The sequence below is a fragment of the Neovison vison genome, chromosome 3 (assembly GCF_020171115.1).
Source record: "Neovison vison isolate M4711 chromosome 3, ASM_NN_V1, whole genome shotgun sequence".
Classification (NCBI taxonomy): Eukaryota; Metazoa; Chordata; class Mammalia; order Carnivora; family Mustelidae; genus Neogale; species Neogale vison.
This window is the reverse complement of record NC_058093.1, coordinates 45,728,355-45,749,583: the sequence shown is the minus strand read 5'-3', so window position 1 is coordinate 45,749,583 and position 21,229 is coordinate 45,728,355. Positions and strand designations below refer to the sequence as shown.

General features: G+C 55.6%; 1 protein-coding gene across 5 annotated transcripts in view; it reads left to right on the top strand.

The window, feature by feature from the left end:
- The window catches only part of HDAC4 (histone deacetylase 4), a 288,242-nt gene that overhangs the window by 200,398 nt on the left and 66,615 nt on the right, over positions 1 to 21,229 (top strand). For 4 of the 5 annotated variants that reach the window (XM_044241969.1, XM_044241968.1, XM_044241966.1 and 1 more), the window contains 3 exons: positions 485 to 605; positions 6,966 to 7,087; positions 18,368 to 18,499. In XM_044241969.1, the coding sequence (XP_044097904.1) occupies positions 485 to 605; positions 6,966 to 7,087; positions 18,368 to 18,499 (375 nt within the window). The remainder of the gene's footprint in view (positions 1 to 484; positions 606 to 6,965; positions 7,088 to 18,367; positions 18,500 to 21,229) is intronic. The other variant, XM_044241967.1, reaches the window with a different exon arrangement.

Here is a 21,229-nt window from a genome sequence, read left to right as displayed (position 1 = left end):
GCCGGCTCGGTTTCCTTGTACACAAGCATCACGTGTGCCCACCCAGGGTGCACACTCCGTCCCTGTCACTGGCACCGGGGGGTGTGCACAGAAGCGCTCTGAGCGTCTGCTGTTTTTGCTCCAGTGAGAAGGAAGCCATCACGCTGCCAGCACCGGATTCAGAATGGTCTTTTATGTAACAGTATCAAACTTCCCTTGGTGGTTTTGTGTTAGGTAATAGTAAGTCTTCATGCTGATGACTTCTGCATTTTAGATGGGATGCAATTATGTAAAATCGTCATGGGAAGAAGGCCTCTTATTAAAACTTCTCCCATCTTTTTCCTTCCTTTGAGAAGCCGTCACGGCATCAGCAACATCCTGAATTAGAACCCTGGGCCCGTCTGCACACCTTCGCTCCCTGTCAGGCAAGGAGCCCCGCGGCCACCCTGCACTCCCCGGGTAGAGGCTCCAGTAGGTCACCTGTCTGTGCTTCCTTCTGCGCCAGGTGCGGTGGCCAGCACAGAGGTGAAGATGAAGCTGCAGGAGTTTGTCCTCAATAAGAAGAAGGCTCTGGCCCACCGGAACCTGAACCACTGCATCTCCAGCGACCCCCGCTACTGGTACGGGTAAGTGGGGGCGTGCGCAGGCTCCGAGCCTCCTCTTGGTGGCCCGAGCAGCACCCAGTTCTTCACCCAGTGAGGCAGGGGGGCAGGTGTGGACAGGAAGGCTCTGTGCACAGCCACGAACACAGGGTAATGAGCAGTCCGGTGGGTCTTGCGCAGGGGCGGTCTTCCAGACAGAGAGGGGCCCATCTGTCAGTGAACGGACTGACGCATGCAGGGCTGGTGCCTGGTCGTGACTCTAGTCATCATATATTTTGGCCGCAAAAGGAGCCACTTAAACTGGATCTCTGGTTCTAAATTGTCCGAATGCACCTACTGAATTTCGACCTGGTGTTTCATTGACTGCTGGGTAAGCCCACAGCTGCTGTGGCGTATTTTATTTCTGCGCTAGGAACCCTCTCCCAGAGCAGGCATAACAGACAGAGGCCACCAGGGAACCTTGCTCCTGCTGATAGTTGAAGAAAGCTGGTGTGGCGTTGCAGGAAGGTCAGAAGTGATGCCCACGTGCATAGGGATGTCCTCGGAGCATAAACTCGCTGCAAGGGGCTGGCCATGGCCCAGGCCACGTGGGGCACAGAGGGGCAGTTGTACATGGCTTTAAACCATGATCAAGGGTGCTTTGCAGGCTTTGCTTAGAAATACAGTTTTCCGCTGTCTTTGAGGGTAATTTTCATTTCTTACAGAAAACCCATAGGGTAGTTTTCATAAGTCAAAATATGGTTATCATTCATTGTATTGGGGAAAAACACATCTATCTTCAAGCTCTTAAAGGGGCAACTATTTGACTAAATCAAACACCACCATGTCCCCCTGGGATGGTCCCACATATCCTGGCAGACTACGTTGTCATCAGTACAACCAGAAAGGAATATTGTTCCAAGGCAGAGAAAGCGGCCCTCATGCCGTGTGCTGCCACAACACACGGAAGGCTGTGCTCACGCCTGTCTGCACATGTGTGGGCGTGCACGCAGGTCAGCCAGTGACACGACTCCCACTGGAGAGCAGAGGCAGCGGCGGCCGTGGAAAGCCACAAGCAAGGCCGTGCGCCCACATCCACCGCATGCAAGATTCTTTGGAAACGCCAGTAGCAGCACCTGGTGGCCCCACGTCTGGGCCCCCAGACAACTGGGGCTGCAGTGGGGAAGCTGCACTGTCCCCTGGGGGTGGGGCCACTGGGCAACACCCCCAAGAAAGCAGTTTGGGTGGCCTGTGAGATGGTATCCGTGGGGTTCGCACTGAAGACAGCAGGAAGAGGAGTGGGCTTCGGGGACTCAGACTGGGAGGCATTGGGGGAATCTGAGAGGACAGGCCAGTGAAGGCACCAAGAGGGCAGAGGCATCCTAGGACCTGCTGGGATGGAGCATTTAGTAGCAGTGATTGTGGGCTGGGAGGGTCAGTCAGGGACATCAGGGACACTACTGGGGATATAAGGCTGGCAAGGGGCCAGGGGACCAGAAGCCTACAGAAGTTGTGGGCTGACCATGTCAGATGATAGAAGGTTGGTGCCAGGCTCCTTGTGAGCGGGCAGGAGGCTGGGACGGGAGACCACTGGCCGGAACAGAGGCTGTGGTGATGGGTCACATGTGACAGGAGAGTGTGTCACCTCCAGTCCCAGAGGCTGTGGGGGAGGGTGGGTCCCAGCAGAAAGGGAGCACTGTGGAGAGAGTCTGGAATGGAGGGAGGGGCTTCTGGGGAGGAGCTCCCAGGCAGGGAAGGGGGAGAGAGGGAGGGCAGGTAGCTTTCCATCCTGGGTTGTGGGGGTCCCAGTAGGGACTGAGGCAGCTGCTGCCTGGGGAGCAGGGCTCCTCAGGCCTGACCCGGACGCAGCCTGCCTGCCCTGGGTTCAGCTCCCTTAGAGGGATTTGGGGCACATGGGCTGGAGTGGGGAAGTCAGCCAGGGGACAGGTTTGTTTGCACTGAATTTGGCAGCAGTTTTATGCTGTCACTCTAAACCCAACATCACGGAGTGACTGTCGCATTCACTTGCTGTGTGAAGGCAGAAACACGGTCAGAAAACTGGGTCTTTGTGGAAGAAAAACTGAACTTTGACCTTGGCTTCACTTCACCCACAATGATTATTAGCCCAAATGTAAACCCAAACACAAAAGCTGAAACTCCTAGAAGAAAAGATAGAAGTTTTCACAGCCTGGGGCAGAGGTGGACAGAGTTCTTAGGACACTGCTGTCATTGAGCATAAGCCAAAAACTCCAGCGATGGACTTTGTGACAATTAAAAACTGCTCTTTCAAAGGCACCATGAAGGGGCGCCTGGGTGGCTCAGTGGGTTAAGCCTCTGCCTTCAGCTCAGGTCATGATCTCAGGGTCCTGGGATCGAGTCCCGCATCGGGCTCTCTGCTCAGCAGGGAGCCTGCTTCCCTTCCTCTCTCTCTGCCTGCCTCTCTGCCTACCTGTGATCTCTCTCTCTGTCAAATAAATAAATAAATAAATAAAATCTTTTTCAAAGGCACCATGAAGAAAATAAAAAGGCAAACCGTGGACTGGAAAAATATTCACAATTCCTATCACTTCTCACAGGGTTTATATCCAAAATATATAAAGAGTTCCTGCCACTCAATAATAAAAAGATAAGTGATCTACTAAAAAAAATACAAGCAAAAGATTTGAATTAATACCTCAGAAAATAAGACCTACAGATAGCCAGCCAGTCCATGAAAAGATGGTTAGCTGTCAGGGAAATGCAAATCTCAGCCATTGGGTGTCACCACTTCGCACCCAGTGGGGTGCCTGGAGTTTAGCTGGCCACGCAGTGAAGATGTGGGGCCCGTGGACTGTGGCGTGCAGCCAGGGGGAGTGGAGTGGTGCAGCTGGTGGCAAATGGTCCAGCAGTTTCTCATAAAGGTGAACGTGCCCCTCTACCCTGAAGACACTGTCCTGCCAGGTCTGCCCCAGAGGTAAAACTTCTGTCCGCACACACGCATGTTCTTAGGGTCCCAGATGCATCGTTTGTTGCTGCCAAAGAACAGAAGCAGCCCGAATACCCACCAGAGGGAGAGCACAGGAGGCGGCAGGCCCTAGAGATGGGATGCTCGGGCGGAGAAGCGACATGGACCCCTGTTCGGGGATGCGGGTAAATGACGATCTGGAGTCAGCACGATGAATCTAGCAACAGAGCCAGCTGGCAACTGGGCTAGGGGCCTCAAGCTTGGCTGCGGATGGCATGGGGTCCTGTCGGTGGAGACAACGCTGCTCTGTGTCCACAGTGGTGGTGGCCCCCCACGTGTCCCTGGGCCCAGAGATGAGGCTGTTCTAATGGAGATTTGTTGCGCGGGTGCCAGACAGGGCGGACTAAGTGCCTCAGCACGATGGAGACAATGTGAACTGTTCACCGACCATTTTAGGCTGATTGCACATTGAAATGATTGTAACTGGCATGTATTGGGTTAAAGAGTGTCATAAAGTCGATTCAGCCGTATTTACTCATTTCAGCGGGGCTGCTGTGCCATTTGAATTGCTTGGGTAACTCACATCGTCCTTGCGCTGGGCAGTGCTGGTTAGGCGAGGGCAGGTTGTGTTGAGGTCACTTGTATAAGTCTGACTTGGCGGGCAAGACCAGCTGTGGAGGGCTAAGGCGGCTGGATGCCATGGTGCAGCCTGAGGAGGGCCCAGAGAGCCGAGGAGAGGGCGCTCCTCTCGGTGCTTCCGTCTGCACCTCCTTGAAGACCACATGTCATCCACCAGCGGCCCGGACACTGGCCCAGGTGCCACCAAGCACCTCCTGCCAGGCTGTGACCAAGGGCTGTGATGGGGGCCATGACTTGGGGCCGGGAGCTGGGGCTGGGCCTATGGGCAGGGCTGAGGCTCATGGAAGGGGCCACCCTCAGGTTCTGCTCCCCTGTGGGAGGGGGTGGGGATGGCAGTTGTGCACATGGGAGTGTGTGAGGGTCTGAGCATGGAGTGGAGTGCACTGAGTGTGTGAGAGTGTGTCAATGTACAGGTACGGGGTGTGTGAGCATGTAGGTGTGTGGGGTGGGGTACATGTGACTGTGAACATGTCAGTGTGTGGGGAAGAGTGTCTATGAGAGCACGTCAGTGTGCGTGTGAGTGTGTGAGCATGTCAGTATGCGGGGTGGGGTACGTGTGACTATTGAGAGTGTGTCAGTGGTGGGGGAGGATGTGTGTGAGAGCGTGTCAGTGTGCAGGGTGGGGTATGTGTGAGGTATGAGGGTGGGGTACGATACTGCAGGTGTGTGCGAGATGGAGAGCGTGTCACTGGGGGGTATGCATGCAGTCCAGGGTCAGGACTTCACTTTTGCTCACCCTCCAGGTCCTTGTTCCCTGGGACACACGTGCACGGTCCCTGGGGCGGTTGGGGGGGGGGGGTTAACAGCGGGTTTTCCTGGAACAACCCACTTAGCTCTGTGGTGGGCACCTGGGGATGAGCTCTCATCCAGGAGTCAGAAGGATTCCAGGCAGCTGCATGGTGGGGATGTGAGTCACTCCCTTGAAGGCGGGGGGGGGGGGGGGGGGGGGGGGGGGGGGGCTCTCTGTGGTGATAGCCCTGGCCTCCTGCATGCCGGCCCAGCCCATGCCCTGGGGCAATGCGGGACTGCTGTGTGCTGAGCCCAGGTCATGGCCTTGCACTGTGGTTCTAAGGGCCCTAGAGAGAGGGAGGGTTTCACCCTGTCAGCATCTCCAGAGAGCAAACCAGAAGAGAAAATCTATTAGATCTTGAACAAATACAGCTTTTCCAACTTGTGGCTTCTTTATAAACAGTGTATAATTGAAGTCTAATAACAGTAGTTATTATTTATAATACTCTTCTACAAATAATTATTATTCACACTTTCGGGTCACAAAATGCACACACAGGTCTTTCCATGCGTCTCATGAAAGAGAAAGCGAATTCCTTCCCACATTGTGACTTAGCACTAAGAAGTTTGAAACCGGCTAAGGACACATTCCCTGGAGAACACCTCAGAAGATGTGATTTGGTAGAGATAGTGTTGCCCTCAGACTTTTTTTTCTTTTTTAAGATTTTATTTATTTATTTGACACAGAAAGAGAGAGAGTGAGAGAAAGAGCACAAATAGAGCAGCAGGGAGAGGGAGAAGCAGACTCCTCACTGAGCAGGGAGCCTGATACAGAACTCGGTCCCAGAACCCTGGGATCATGACCAGAGCCGAAGGCAAATGCGTAACAACTGAGCCACCTGGGGCAACCACCCTCAGACCTTTAATAAGATTGTCAGACAGTGTCCCCCTGACGTGAGACCAGGGTTGTCTCAGCAGAAGCACAAGTGAAAAGGAGGGCTTCCTGCCTAAGGAGGGGACCCTGTGTCGTGGGACAGTCGTGTGCATGCACCTGTCCCCAGGAGCATGAGCTCTTGCCCACTACACAGCCTGGCTGGGCCCCTCAGCCCAGATGTCCAGGCTGTGCTCAATGGACAGGTCTCTGTGATCAGCCCACAGTCTGCACAAGTTTGCTGTCCCATATTTAAATGATCCACCTGTAAGCACTTAAGAGCTCCTATTCTTAATTCAAATAACACAGGTGCGTGGATGTGGAATACTGTGTATTCAAATAAACAGTCGAACAAATTCCAAATAAGTAAGTTGGCAAATTTGCTTCAAGCCATTAAGCAGATTACACAGTTTAAAGACTCGACAGAATTCATTATACCTAGGGTGGGAGCTTCCAGGACATGCCGATGGTCTTCCTGAGGGCTGGCGGCACCCCATTCCCAAGCCCCACTCCCCTCCCGCCCACTTGAGCCTCCTGCTGGAGCCAGAGCCTGCCTCACCATTTTCAGGATGCTGAGTGTGCCTGGCTGGTCACTGGAGGTAGTAAACATCACAGACCCACTTCCCAGCACAGGGTATTGGCTCCTGATACCCGCCATCCCCTAGGAAGTGGGGTGATGGGGTAGATTTTGTTCCTCTGAAGGTGCAGATGAACACTGGGTATTTTCTGCTGAAGGAAGGGCCCCTTGGGGATCCTTCAAGACTTGACCATTGCTTGATCCAAATACACCCCACCAGATCTCAGCTGCCTGCAACCGTGCAGGTCCTGTCCACATTTGGCTGCCATGGGCCCCTGAGGACAGGCCTTTCCGTGGCTGGCTGTGGCCTGGTGGCCTGGGAGCAGCCCTGCAAGGAGCCACCCAAGAGGAACAGGATGCCGGCCGGCTTCGCACCAGGCCCTGTTCCTCTGGGCACAGGGTTCAGCTGTGGAGGTGCTGCTCAGCCTTGGGTCGCATGTTCATTATTGGTTTCTGTCTCATTTCAGCCTTGGGGCAGACAGGAGCCCGTCGCCTTGGTCAGCCAGAGCTGATCCGGGGCCGATGTGTCTGGCGGGCTTCCACCCCTTGTTGACTCATCCGTCTGCTTTTGCCTCTTCTCTCCAGGAAAACACAGCACAGTTCGCTTGACCAGAGCTCCCCACCCCAGAGTGGGGTGTCAGCCTCCTACAACCACCCGGTCCTGGGAATGTACGACAGCAAAGATGACTTCCCGCTCCGAAAAACAGGTCAGTGCTCCTTCCTGCTCAAAAAACAGGTTCAGGTCTCCCAGGCCCAGGGCCTGTGGGTGGGGCTCTTGGCCGGCCCCTCCCACATGCCCCACAGGGGGCGGGGCTCTCAACCGACCCTCCCACTTTCCCTACAGGCTGAGTCAGAGGGAATCCCTGCTTGTGCTTAAATATTGGCTTTTTGTATTAGAGCATCATTTTTTAAAATAATGTCCTTAAGCATTGCTTTATGATTCATACCCAGAGCAATGAGCCTCATGTGTGTACACCTACGGCTTAAAACTCACACTCATTTATAAACAACACCCAAGCTTACCCTCCTCTGGGTGGTGTGTACCACTTTGTCATAGCCCAGAGCATCCCCTGCTGGGCTCAGGGACACAGCAGCTCTTGCTGATTCACATGAGACCTTGTGGGAGCAGGCCAGCCGGCCTATGGCCCTTGGGGCTGACTCTGGGTGGGGCCAGGGAGGGCATCCCAGAGTGGGAGGAAGTCTCTTCAAAAAAGAAACTCATTGTGTCCTGCAAGGACATCTCAGGAGACCTCGGGGTGTGTGTGGCCCTGTCACAGACCAGAAGAAGAAGGGTATTCACACTCCAACAGGCTCCCTTGGACTTTCGCCAGCGGTGATGGTTTGAGTGGGCAGCAGCTTTTAAGAAAGATCAGAGTGGCCATGGCCAGGGCTTGAGGGTGGCCGGAAGGGCAGGGGCCAGAGCGGGGGCGTCCTGCAGAGGCTCTATCCACCACGAGGTGTGGGCAGGCTAGGGTGGGCTGTGGAGGATTGGGTCCCTTGGTCGCAGACATGCGGAGCCTATGGTCGCAGGGCGTTGTGGGAAGTTCCTACTTAGCGGAAATGAGGCCCGTGCGGCATGGCCTTCTCTTTGTAAACACAGATTTTGTTTTATCCAGAGGATTTGGGTTGCTTTTAGACAGATATTCTTTAAGGCAATAGACATCAGCATCTTTACCTGAGTGATGAGGCACTGGGTGACAGGGCTGGGGGTTCATATACCACTCCATCCTAACAACAGAGGACTTGGAGCCTCACGACAGGCAGAGCTGGGTCCAGAGAGCTCGCTGCAGCACTCAGGGAGCAGAGCCCGAGTCTAGAGCCAGAAATTGCTGCAAGGCTCCTTGGTAGTACTTGACTGACACTCAGGTGTGTGAGATCGGGTGGCCCCATCAGAATGGCCACGGGTTCAGGACCCCAGAGTCCTGGACAAGGATGGGAGAGAGGTCTATGGAGCCCCTCCGAGTCAACAGTGAGGATCCTGCAGGCATGGGCAGGGCTTCCCGTCGCCTGTAAACCCTCCCCTGGTGCAAGGGAAGTTGCCACTCTGTAAGTTGCTGTGGGTTTCACCCAGAGAGCCCATGCGCCCAACAGGAGGGTCTCTGTCAGGAGCTGGGGGCCAGTTCTCACAAGGTGGCCCCCATCCCCCCTTCTGGAACTTCGTGCTGTATTGGCCTAAGCTCAGATCATCAGAATGGCAGGTCACAGGAAGCAGTGGGCTCTGTGGAGAGAGGAAGACCGTGCGTGCTCCCGGTGCCCTGGCCTAGGAAAGAGAACGAGGAACAGGGAGTCTCCCTCACCTTAAGGGCATGAGGGTGGGTCAGGTGGACAGAGGTCATGGGCTCCAGCAGCCAGCAGCTCGAGTCAGATCTTTCCACTGCTTTCGTAGCCCTGTGTGCCCTGCGATGGATTCCTTAGGTTCCCCTGGCCTCAGTTTGGCATCAGTGAAATGGAGCTATGCACTCCTGTATCCCCACACTGCTGTGGATATGCTGAGCAGACAGCTCTTCCTCCTGCCCTGGGTGTGGCGAGTGTGGCCCCCAAGGTCCCAGTGGAGGAAGCGGAAGACTAAGCACCTGGCCACCAAGCCGAGCCACCCACCTCTTGCTGAGGGGCCTTGCCTTGTCAGGAGACACCTCTGACTCTTCCCCTGATGTCCCAGGGAAGGGCAGCGAGCAGCACCTACCTCTCAGGGCCTCCCGGGGCTCCCTGGAATGAGCTCACCCCTCCTTCTCAAAATAGAAATGGGGCTGCCCGCCAGGGGGTGTTTGCTTTGGTCCCTCCCCTCTCCCAACCAGACAGGGCCTACGCCAGCTGGACACTGGCTTCTGGTACAAGACACAGAACGTGATGCTGACCACTTGTAGCCGGGGTCTCTGGAAGACTCTGGATGCGGGACGGCCAACTCCACGCAGCCGCGGTGCTGTTCCGCCGAGCTGCGTGGCCTGTGACCTTTTGTCTCACGGGCCCCTGTCATGTTTCTCGGTCTCTGCGGCTGCTGGTTCCTGTGCTGGGAGCACAGCCTGTCACACCTATTTGCCTTGAACCTGGCCGTGCCCCAGCCCCCCACTGCCCTGGGACATGTAGACCCCTCGTTACCCTCAGGGAAGTGCCCGTGAGCACATGGTGCTCCAGAAGAACTTAATTAAGATGTGATTCCATTATCAGTTTTTCAAGAAGACATCACCAGCACATTAATAATATTAATAATAGAAAGATTTCAGAAGAAATGTTTAAATCACTTAAAGGAATGGAGTGTAGTTAGGTGTCTTGTATCATCCTGAAAGTATCCATTTTCAAACACTTGATGTCACTAATTCTCAGTAATTCCTATCTGTGCGTTTGTATGAGAATGCATAATAGGAAAGACTACAAACATGAAATCTTAATTACAAAATGTCTCGAATGAATTAAAATTATAATCTTTAATAAATGTGATGTACACTTGAATATTCCCCTTGGTTTCAACTTGACCCCAAATCCTGTGTGTCTCACAGTGTCAGCCTGCCCCTTGGTCCCCAGGGCTCAGTCCCCTGCAGGACATGTGCCCGTGAGGTGCAGAGCCGCTGTCCCTGCTCCTTGGGTGCACTGTGCCCAGCTCTGCTCACTCTCAGGAGAAGAGCGCCCCGACTCACCCAAGCCTCTGAGTGTTCAGGGAGTGACTTTTTCCAGTGGCCTGGGTTCACATCCAGTGGCTTCACTTCCTGCCCTGTGGTTTGGGGAAGCCTTTTGTGCCTCCTTGTTTTGCTATCAGGAAACACCTACCTCCTGGGCTGGGATAAGTCACGGAGTGGATGTTTGCAAAGTGCTTAGAGGGAGCCTGGCTGCGGGGGCTCTGCTCTCATTTTCCCAAGTTGTCAGGCTGCCCTTTATCCTTTCCCCCACCCAATAGCCCATTCCCGCCAGCCTCCACTCCCCTAGACCCTTCCTTCAGCCCCCAGTTCCGCCAGAAGCAGGTGGAATTGCTAAGCTCCCTGAGGGAAGGCCACACAGCAATCTGTGCCATTTACTGCTGGAAGTCTCACCAACTTCCTGTGCCTTGCCTTCCTGGGGGTTTGGGAAAATGTCCTGGCCCCTGGCTCCTCTTTACCTCCTGAGTGCCCAGCTTGGGCTCCCCTCACTTCCTGTTGGAGAGCCTGCCCCTTTCCCTGTGGTTGACAGCAGGGCATCCCCACCTCCCAGCAGGCTGGGTCCTGTCCCGGGTTGCACAGGTACAGAGCAGGTGCGGTGGAGGCCACCTGACTGAATTTCTGTCCCCTCCAAATCTACTAACTGAAGATATACTGGGACCTGTTCCATGCCACCCACCCTGCACCCATCAGCGGGTCCTCTCTGGGTTTGTGGGGAATCAAGCAGCTCCACCAAGGATTTCGTTTGAGCAAAGTGCGTTCGACCACTGTGTTCGACCACACGTTCACACGGAAGAAAGGACGCTTTCCCACTTCTTTTTTTTTTCTTTAGATTTTATTTATTTATTGACAGACAGAGATCACAAGTAGGCAGAGAGGCAGGCAGAGAGAGAGCCAGTGGGAAGCAGGCTCCCTGCTGAGCAGAGAGACCAACAAGTGGCTCCATCCCAGGACGCCGAGATCATGACCTGAGCCGAAGGCAGAGGCTTTACCCGCTGAGCCGCCCATGCGCCAAGAGAAAATCCAGTTTTGTCATATAGGTTTAAGTTATACTTTTCTCCAGTAGCTTCTTCAACTTCACATTTTTAAAGATGTTAGCTGCTGTCAATTTTTTGCATAACGCCTCTTAAATTGTCCTCTGTGACTTCTGACTGATGAAATGAGACCAGAATGAAACAAAACAAAGCTTTCTGTCGTTGCCCATCTCCGTCCACTTCCATTCTGACCGTGACCGCTGGGACCTCAGCACCGAGTGCCGTGTGCTGGACACCACTGAGGACGCCGACCATCTGTCTCAGGAAGTGCTTAGGGAGGAGTCGCGCCCGTCAGCCGTGTTGGAAGCAGTCCTGCTGCCCACCCTTGGCCCCAGATGCAGTGGGGGGAGGCTGGGTGGTACGGGCCACAGCTCCCCCTGGACGCTGGGCCCAAGGTGTTCGGTTTCCAGCCTGTGTTCACTTCTGCGGCCAGTGGCTCCTGGGGCTCTTCCTTCTAGAAGGTTCCCGCAGCTCTGCACCTTGTAGGTTTGCAGCTGTTCACGGGAAGCGGCAGTCAGTTTCCAATCTGTGGGAGACGGCAGTTTCCACTGTCTGTAGCTGCTCGGCTCAGCAGGGAGAATGCGCAGTCAGACTGGCCCACCTGTGGCCTGCGAGCTGGGACTTCCCGGGAGATGGGGTGCAGCCACTGTGCTATAGGCAGCAGGGCCACTCTCTGGTCTGCTCTCTGGAGCAGCAGGAAGAACATGGCACCTGCTGGAGCCTGCCCTGGGTCCACTGCACATTCTCCTGTCCAGCCCGGGGAAGGGGGGCAAGGCAGGCCTAGCACCAGCCCACGCCCCTGTGCGCCCGGCGTCCCTTGAGATAACCTGTGTTGCTGTCACATGAGTGTGGGTCACAGTGCACCCCCATACTGCATCCAGTCACTGAAAACCCCCCCCAGTGACTGTTGTTCCCATGTCATCTTCTATGGGCCCGAACGCCCAGGGGACCGAGTCCCTGTCTGTAGGGAGTACACATATTCTCTTGTGACTTTCACGTCTGGCAGTGACCCTTAGGGCTGGATTCTGGGCTCATTGCCTTGCCCAGTCACCGCAGTGACGTTGGGAGCCAGACTCCGTTGCCCACGCCCTCAGCAGGAGGGCCCCGCTAGGGCTGCTGTCCCAGACAAGGCAGCATCTGCTTCGACCCCAGTGTCTGTGCCGTGGTGATCTCATGAGTCTCCAGGGTGCCGGGCTCTGAGTTGCTTGGGTGGGCAGGGAATAGCAGAGCCCAGACCCCACTCAAGTGTCAGGCTGGACCCACAGGGCTGGGCCGGGGAGGCGCCCGGGCAGGTGCAGGGTGAGGCTAGGCTTTGACCCCAGACACAAGGAAGGTGGCTTCAGGCCCCATCAGCAGTCTCCTGGCAGCCGCCTTGCCCCCGTCCTGCTGGATACCAGAATCCCTCTCTGCAGTTGGCCACCGCATGTGTCCCCAGCACCTTGTGGAGATCTGCCGTGGGAATGCAAAGCCTGTGGAGAACCAGGGGCGGGCAATCCATGACCTCTGCAGCCATAGGACACAGCAGCAGGTCAGCGGGTTTCCCCAGGACCCTGGCAAACTGAGTGACGCTCCTCACAGCTGAGTTTGCGTGTCTCTGAGGTTTGGGGATGGGCTGTCACAGGGCCACCTGGGTCTTGCTTGCAGGTGGTCGGCGGCAAGCATGGTACAAGTCCCCAGCAGGGGCGGAAAGGGACGACCCCCACTCACCACAGTTAAGTGGAAAGGCGTGATTTGGAGGGTCAGTTGCAGTGTGATAAATGGCCCTGCACGTCTCGCTCGGGGCCGGGCCGGCAAGCTCTGCCCTTCCTGTACCGTCTCTGAACAAAGAGTCGGGGGGGTGAGGGGTGATCGCAGTGCCAGGGGTGCTGGCCCCGCTGAGCTCCGGCCCCACGGGGTGTTTGCTGGGCTGTTTGACTGGCCCCCACTGGGGTGTTTGACTGTGACCTTAAAAGTGGGGGTATCAGTGTGTTTGGAGGGTTTTTTAAAAGGCTTTATTGTGCTTTCCTAGGAAGCTTCTAGAGATGGTCCGTATGGGGAGTACTAGGCAGCTTCTACATAAAGTGATTGGCTCACATACCCCATGTCCTGTCTTTCAAACTTTGATATCTATCAGACTTGACCTCCTTCTAATATGAAAAGTACCAGAAGGGATCTTGAAGTCACATTTCACTGTTCAGTGGCCGCCCCACACCGAGCTGATCGCCAACAGAAATAGGCTACGAGACTGAGCCGGTGGGAGACACCAGCCTCCAGCAGCATGTAGTACCTCTTTCCTTTCGAAATACACATACTGCATGCTTCTAACAGAACATGAGTTATACCAGCTTCTGTGTCTTACTTCCCAGAGACAAGCTGCTTTGGTTAGTTTGGTATCTGACCGGATATCTTCTGCGCATCCGTGTCGGACTGTGTATCGGGGGTAGTGAACATGTCTGGTTGTCTTCATGCTAACAAGAACACTTGCTTTGCGTTCTGTCCTGTGACTGTATTTTTCAGTTGCTGTTACATTGAGTCTATCTTTCCATCTGAGTGTGTGAGGATCAGCACCTCTTTCTACACGGTGTGGTCTGTGCATATAAATTTGTAACTCTTCTAGCATAACTCTACCTCTGCCCTCTTGTGCTAGGATAGATCCCTGTGAATTTCCAGATGATCTATCCCTGCTAATGGGATGGCTGGCTTCAGGGGTTTGCGAGCTCTGAGATGCTGAGCATGTCACACCATAGCAGAGCTCCAGGGAGCCTGCTCTGTCCACATCATTAAATGCCACCACGATCAGCCTAGCCCAGGCGATGGATGAGCCCATCGTGCTTCCTGGGATGTTTTCGGCAATTCCGTCATTGTTAGACAAGCTCAAGTGTCTTTATTTCCCGTCTTTCCTGTGAGAACGTCCTCCCTTCATAGCAGGGACCCAGGTGACTGTGACCCAAGCCCTGGGACGTGTGGCCGGCAAGCTGTGTGGAGCTCAGAGTGCCTGCCAGGCCTGGGCTTGTCCGCCCCCGTGTGTGGCATCTAGAACCACACAGGATGCACAGGCAAGTCCCTCAGTGTTCAGTGGATGGAAGTTTAATGGCAAGCCCCTTGTGCTTTCTTTGGGGTACTTTCCTTCTAGTGTCTGTGGCTTTGTAGGAGCTCCTGAAGACCATCAGTCTTCCGTCTGACACGTGTGCTATGAAAGTCATATTCTAGTCTGTCATTTGGCTTTCCAGAGTACTTCTTATTGTTTTCAAAGAAAATAAGTACGCATAAATCAGAGAACCCCATGAGGCTCAGGACAGGGGATGGCCCTTCAGGGGGTCAGGACCTGCCCCTCCCTGCCCCTTGATAGGGGATGTACAGAAAGTGCACACCTATGTAGAGTGACCATGCCTGCATTTCCTTGTTTGCCTAACTTGCCCTTTTCCTGAAGCTGATCATGGTTTTTCTGTTGCTTAGTGTTCTGCGTTCCTGTCAGTTAATTCACCTGGGGGAGGCCCCCTCCCCACCCATGGCAGGTGGCCCAGAGACCTCTCTGTGGCCTGGGAGACAGGCTCCCAGCCACAAGGCCCCCACCCCTTGTCCCACCTGCTGGTCCCCCCCACCCCTCCCCTGCACCCTCTAGGGAGGCTCTGTCCCTTCCCCTGGACTCCTGTACAGCCCCCTCCTTCACCTTGCATGGGCACAGCTTTCTGAGGACCTGAACAGGCTTTGAACACAGGTCCGTGCACACTGGCAGATGTCTGTTCTGGCCCCCATCTGACTGATAATGTGGTTGGGTACAGAAGTCACTTTCCCACAGGATTTTTGAGTCTCTCTCTTGCCTCCAAGTGGCTGTTGCAGAATCCAACAGCACTGACAAGGCCAATCCCTGCCTGGCCCCCAGAGCTCCAGAACTCTGCAGGGTCTGCCTAGCAAGGGGCCGCGGGGAGCGCTCACCCCTGCCCCCAGCCAGACACCAGAAGAGTGTAAGAGTGTCTCCAGTTACTGGGTTAGTGACCTCCCTGCTCTGCCCTGACCTCTCCTGGCATTGTTATTAATGTGATCTTGGACCTTTTCACTCCCCTTTTCCTCCCACTGTCTTCTTCCCATACCCACACGTCTGTCCTGTGGCTTCTCCCGCATTGCCTCCCATGCTGCCATTTTGTGGGTCTCGGAAGAACGACTCTGCCCATGTTCCCAGCTGAGATGGTGCTCTGCATACCTCTGCCTGCTCACCCCACCCCCAGAGCAGCCCCTGCCTCCAGACAATATGATCTGTGGGTACATGCTACGGGCACCTAGGTCCCTTAGCCCGCTGGACCGTTACCCGTGTTCCCACTCTGATGGCCGCTGTGCTGTGACCAGCCCTCGGGGAAAGCTGGACCTGCGTGAGATCGCTGTAGATGTGAGGGTTTGTGGAGAGCAGCCTTCATCTCAGCACAGGCACCTCCTGCCCAGTGAGGGGCAGGTGCTGGGGCCAGGGCAGGATTTGAAGGTTGAACTTGATCTGTCATGTACCTGATGGCCTTTGAGGAGAAACTTCCCTAGCGTGCCCACATTGCCCCGGAGGAGCAGACTCTGCACTCATGAACACAGTGAGCCCCCTTCCATTTCGGTAGCACTCAGCTGCTGGGAGTCACTCCCAGAATGCCTCTTGCTCACACTTGGCTGTCAGTCTGCCTGCAGCCCTATTCAAAGGAAGGAAATACGGTTCTGTACTTAATCCTTCAGCCTCGCTGGGAGCTGCATGAGCTTTGAGGACCTTAGACGCAGTTGGGAGCTGCCCAGAGGAGCCCGTGGGGGTGGCACGGGCCTCCACGTGGCAGGTGCGGTCTTGCAGCTCTGCCCGTCTGTTGGGGGCTGCAGGTCCCTGTGTCCTAGGCTTCAGCTGCCACACAGAGGCGTTTGGGTGGCAGGCATTTGGAAGTTTCGAGAACTATGTGGATGAACAGCTGGACCGCAGGCCCGGTGTCTTCTCTGTGGGGCCCCTAGAACTCAACTCAGCTTGCCCAACGCCTGCACCCACGGCTCCTAGGAACGTGCCTTCTGCAGAGAAAGGAGGGGGAATTGGGCCTTCGCTGTACCACAGAGACGAGGAAGTGACTGTCTCTCTTCCCTCCCAGGCCCTGGCCCTGCACCCAGAGGCTCTGTGGAGAGACGGTCCTGGAGAACCCCAGAGGGACGGGGAAGGGCCCACCCCGCTCAGTTTAAAGCTCTCCTTTCATCCTGAACGAGATGCCCAACATCTGGAGCACGTGTCCCTTGTTCCTGCTTTGTACCGGCACTGCATGTCAGGCGTGGCCCAGAGAGGGGCCAATGCTAGGAGGGGTGGTGAGTCCTGGGTCGGGTCTGTCTTTGCAAAGCGAGTGTCGCTGGGCTCACCTGGAATTGGGGAGGCTGGACAGATCCTTCAGGTCTCCCGGACTTTCATGTTCAAGTACAGGAGGTCCAGGGGAGACCCGGAAAAAGTCAGATGAGCAGAGTCATTTCATGAGGTGCCCCTGCTGCTGTGAGGACAGCAGAGCCATTCACCTATTGTTGGGAGAGGGAGAGGGCGAGGACCTGCAGACAAATGACAGCAGCTGTGAGAGGTGGGAAGGGGCTTGGGGCCTGCCCGGTGCAGTCTTTGAGTCACTCTAGCAGGATTCCGGGGTCCCTGGGCAGACATGGCTGCCTAACCGCTGACCTGGCTGGAGCTGTCACTCAACCAGGTATGTTGAATGTAGAGTGACCTGCAGGGTCTGGGGGAGGTCGGGTGCCAGACCCAGGAGCAGGACTGGTCTGCAGCTGGCCCAGTGCGACCCTGTCACCAGGGGCCACCCATATGCTATCTCCAGACACACTCCCTCCCCAGGGGCCCGTGCTGCCCCGTGATCTTGGGAGCAGCTTCCGACCCCAGCTTGGACAAAAGGGTGTCCATGTCCTTTCAGCACAGACCTTGGTGGTATGAGGAGAACTGTTACTTTCTTGCCTGTTAGATGAGGTTTGGGTTTTTTCCTTGTGTTAAGTAATGGTAACAAACTCCATGTAAAAATAGAAGTGAATGAAACATGTAAATCTACAGTCATCTCAAAATAAATAAGGAAAGAATAGTTTCCATAATCTTCATACAAATCCTTCCCACTCTTGGCTGTACAGTCCAACAGGGGAATGGGCACTCACCCTACACACAAGCACAGAGCAGAAAGGGTGCCTCTCCCCATGTGCCCACCAGAACCTGGGTGGCATCGTCAGAGATACGGCGGCCTCATAAAGTGTGTCTTCGATTGGGAAGCTTCATGTAGGTGGCCTGCTACCCCCTTCCCCTCCCAGGGCCCCCAGAGAGCTGCCCTTTGCCTCCCAGCCTCTGGCCGGGTCACTGGCGCCCCAGCATTTAGGCCTGGCACACTGCTACCCTGCTTCCCAAGGGACCGGGTCCCGGTGCCCGGCCTGCTGCCTCAAACCCAGGCTGTCTTAGTTCTGATTCCAGGGGGAAATTCAATTATATTGCTTGTGCTCTGGAGAGCGTGAACTTCCTGTTCCAGAAAGATTAAAAACAGCAGGGTTGCTGATTAAAAACAAACAAAAAGGTAAAACCTTGCTTATTTGTGAACAGAGAAGTAGTAGGAACTTGGAAGTTGTCAGGTAAAACCTCAGAACTTGAATGAATGTCTTTGCAGTGGCGATCTCACCCCTGGCCTGGCCCTGAGGCCTCATGGAGACTCCTGCTTGGGCATCCACATGGGGGTGGGGGGCACCCTCCTCCCAGAGCAGCCTCACAGGAGCATGCCCCTGCCCTGCTTCCCGGAGCTGTGACCTGGTTGGTCGGCGGTGGGGGGGGGTGGTCTGCTCTCCAGGTGCAGGGGCATGGGAACCCCTGAGCTTAAATACACAGGTTTGCAAAATACACGCAGAGCTGGTGACAGACCGAACCAAGCTGAAACGCCCGTGTCCTGTTCAGGTGGCCTCTCAGGGAGACAGGGGCTTGCTCACCCCCATGCAGGTGTGGACTGGTTGGCCCTAGGGCCCCAGGACAGCCGCTCACCTGCAGTGGCTTGTTTCGGGGTTGTTGGCTGTGGGAGGAATTTCTGACAGGCAGGTGAATAAGGAAGTGTAACACAGAGCAGGTGGGTCACCACCCTTCAACGACCCACGGGGCCACAGAAATACAGCAGGAAGCCTCAGACAGGCTTTGCTCATTACCTGGACTGTGGGTGGGACTGGAGATACTCCGCACAGACCTCAGGAACGCTGCCTTCCCTTTACCCTGGACCCGCACATCCGTGTTGTCTCAATATTTACCCAACATGCATATTTTTTAACTGCCAGTGAGAGAAACTTGACCACAGCCGTGACCGTCTGATTATAACGGTGTCTCCTTTTCATGCAGCTTCTGAACCCAATTTGAAATTACGGTCCAGGCTAAAGCAGAAGGTGGCAGAGCGACGGAGCAGCCCCCTGCTGCGCAGAAAAGATGGGCCAGTGGTTACAGCTCTGAAGAAGCGCCCACTGGATGTCACGGGTACGCCCACTGCTAGCCCACCCCTGCCCCACGGGGCTCTCCTGTACCCCACCCCCCCCCATACCCACACCTCTGCACGATGCTCTCAGCCCCCGGTGCCTGCAGTGCGCGTCCAAGAGCCGCCACTGGTGTCTGGGCACATAGGGCACCTCCTGTCTGCTCGCAGCCCCAGCCTCCAAGAGCACCCGGCCACCAGAACACCCGGGTTGGACACTGCATGGGGTGTTTGCAGGAATATTGAGTTGAGGGTTCTCTGAAGGTTTCACTGATCCTGTCCTATTAACAGTAAATCACATGGTTCTGATCTGCTCCACTGCCCATTACAGTGTCCAGACCACTGGGGAGCATTGAAATCTTCCTGGCAAGAGTCCCACAGGTGGGAAGGGAATGAAGGAGGGAGCACGGTGGTCCCCACTTCCTTAGCGAGCATTGCTCTTGGCCCCCATCTAGTGGTGGGAATGCAGTAGTGCACCCCCCAGCCGGAGCCCAGTCTTCAGGGACACCCTCCTTCCTGAGGATGCTCCCCACTTCCCAAGACGCGCACCACCACAAGGGTGCAGCCCACCTCATGAGGATACGCCCCATCTCGGGGCACCCCCACCCTGAGGACACACTCCATTTCCTGTGGGTTCTCTTGTCCTGAGGACATACCCCAGCCCCCGGGGTGCATCCCATGTCCTGAGGGCACACACCAGCACCAGAATAAAGGGGGGAAGGCAAAGTCACTGTTTGCATTAAGTTCAGGTACCATATTTGAAACCCGAGGCTCCTGATGGCAGTCTGTATGTTTTCGGTTCTTAGGGAAGGAGGACCGGGCTCCCCGGTGCTGGTCCTCTGTGTGTCCGTGGCCAGCACCACGCACACGCTGACCGAGCCCGGGGCCTCTGAGTAAGGGAGAGAGCTCCACTCCCCGCCCTGTCCCACTGTGTTGAGGGTTCTGTAGCAGCGGAAAACCCTTCATCCAAGCTCTGGCCTCTGAGCGTTCTGAAAGGGTTGACGCTCCTCACTTTGTTACTAATGTTCAGTGCTGGGGGTTCAGGGCCTTGTCTGAAGAGAGGAGGGACCATCACCCAGAGTCTCAGTGCCTGGGGGATTCCATGTGAAGTCAGGAGTGAAAGCCCATGTCCAAACACAGATGCAGCGTTGTCTCCTTTGAAGCGTGCCTGGCAGTGGGCCGGCGGCTCTCATGGGCAGAAGGGCCACGCATGTATTCTAGTCCTGCAGTGGGTGAGATGGAACTGTCAGGCTTCTTCACGTGTTCACATTGTCCGCCTGGGGCTGTTGAATGCCACGGTGAGTCAGCACCAGGCTGCGTGTGCACAAAGCGGCGCAGGCCCTTGCCTTCCTGGAGCTCAGCATCTCATTGGAGAGGCCCGCCCGTCACGGGTGGCCCCTCTAGCGAACTGCACCCACCCCAGCTGCCTGGTACTGGGTCAGGGCACGTCCAGGGTGCCCATGAAGAGGTCTGGGGCAAGAAGAGTCTGGGGAATGCATGGGGGGTAAGTGCAGCTGGTACAGGGATAAGAGGAGACAGGCTTCCAGGGACAGAGTGCAGAAATGCCTTTCCAGGAGACAGGAAGTAAGAAGCTAAGGGAGGTGGTCCCGATTGAGCAAGGGAACCCCCATTTGCAGCCCTGGGGCGCATGGTCTCCTGCGGGAGAGCAGGGGAGTGCATGTCTGCAGAGGGATGGGGGGCAGACTGGGGACCCAGCTGGGCAGATCGGGGCCCAGGACCAGGCAGGTTCATAGCTTCTTTACCTCAGTTGCTAGCGAAGGCCACACGTGCTTCGAGAACAGAGGTAATAGTGAGCTGCCTGTGCACATACGCGTCCGAATGGTTAGAGCTCAGGTGGGACATGGATTCATCACAAGTACTTTTGGCACCTGGAGTGGGCCCCCACTTGGGCAGGTGCGGATAACATTGTGACGATGACACATTTGTGTTCATTTCCCAGACGACATTCCTAGAAGCGGCATAACTGAGTGGAAAGTGAGTGAAGAGCTGGGTATATATGTTTTCTTGGCCCAGTTTCTCACACCCTTGCTACGCAAGAACAGTTACCTGGTGACCCCGCTGGGGGTGCACGTTTGCAGGGAGTCCTGGGGAACCCGGCGTGGAGCTTGGGCTACGATCCGCAGAGAAGGTGTCCCACGAGGGCCATTGCACTCGAGGGCAAGGTGGCAGCCCCGGAGGCCGCAGCTCTGTCTTCGTGCAGAAAGCCCAGGGGCCTTCTCGGCAGTTCCCATTTAGTGAAGTATAAAGCAAAGGTGATTTCCTCCAATAGAGAAGTAAACTCTGGGTTTGGTGTGTTGGGGTGGGAGGGGGTTAGGGGGTGGGGTTTCTAGTCTGAGCTCAACATCAGCATCTGGGATGGCCGGTGACCTGGCTGGCGATCTTGCACTCACAGTTGCCCGGTCAAGAGGACCAGGGACTGCAGAGCTCTCTGCGCTGAGGCCATTGTCAAAGGGCCATGAAACCAAAGGAGGACACGGAAAAAGCTGAACAGGTCCATCCATAACCATCGAGTGTCACCACCGTGGCTGTGCTGGCAGGGAAAAGGAGATGGGGGTGGGACGCATCCCCGAGGCGTGGCCTGTTGCCGTGGAGACTGGTCCAGATCTGCAGGGCTGGGCTACGGGCTACAGCTCCCTGTGAAGTAACTTGGAGGATCACTTAGCATGTGACTCTGGGAAACACCGATCAGTCCCCGAAGCTAGCAGCATGTCCCC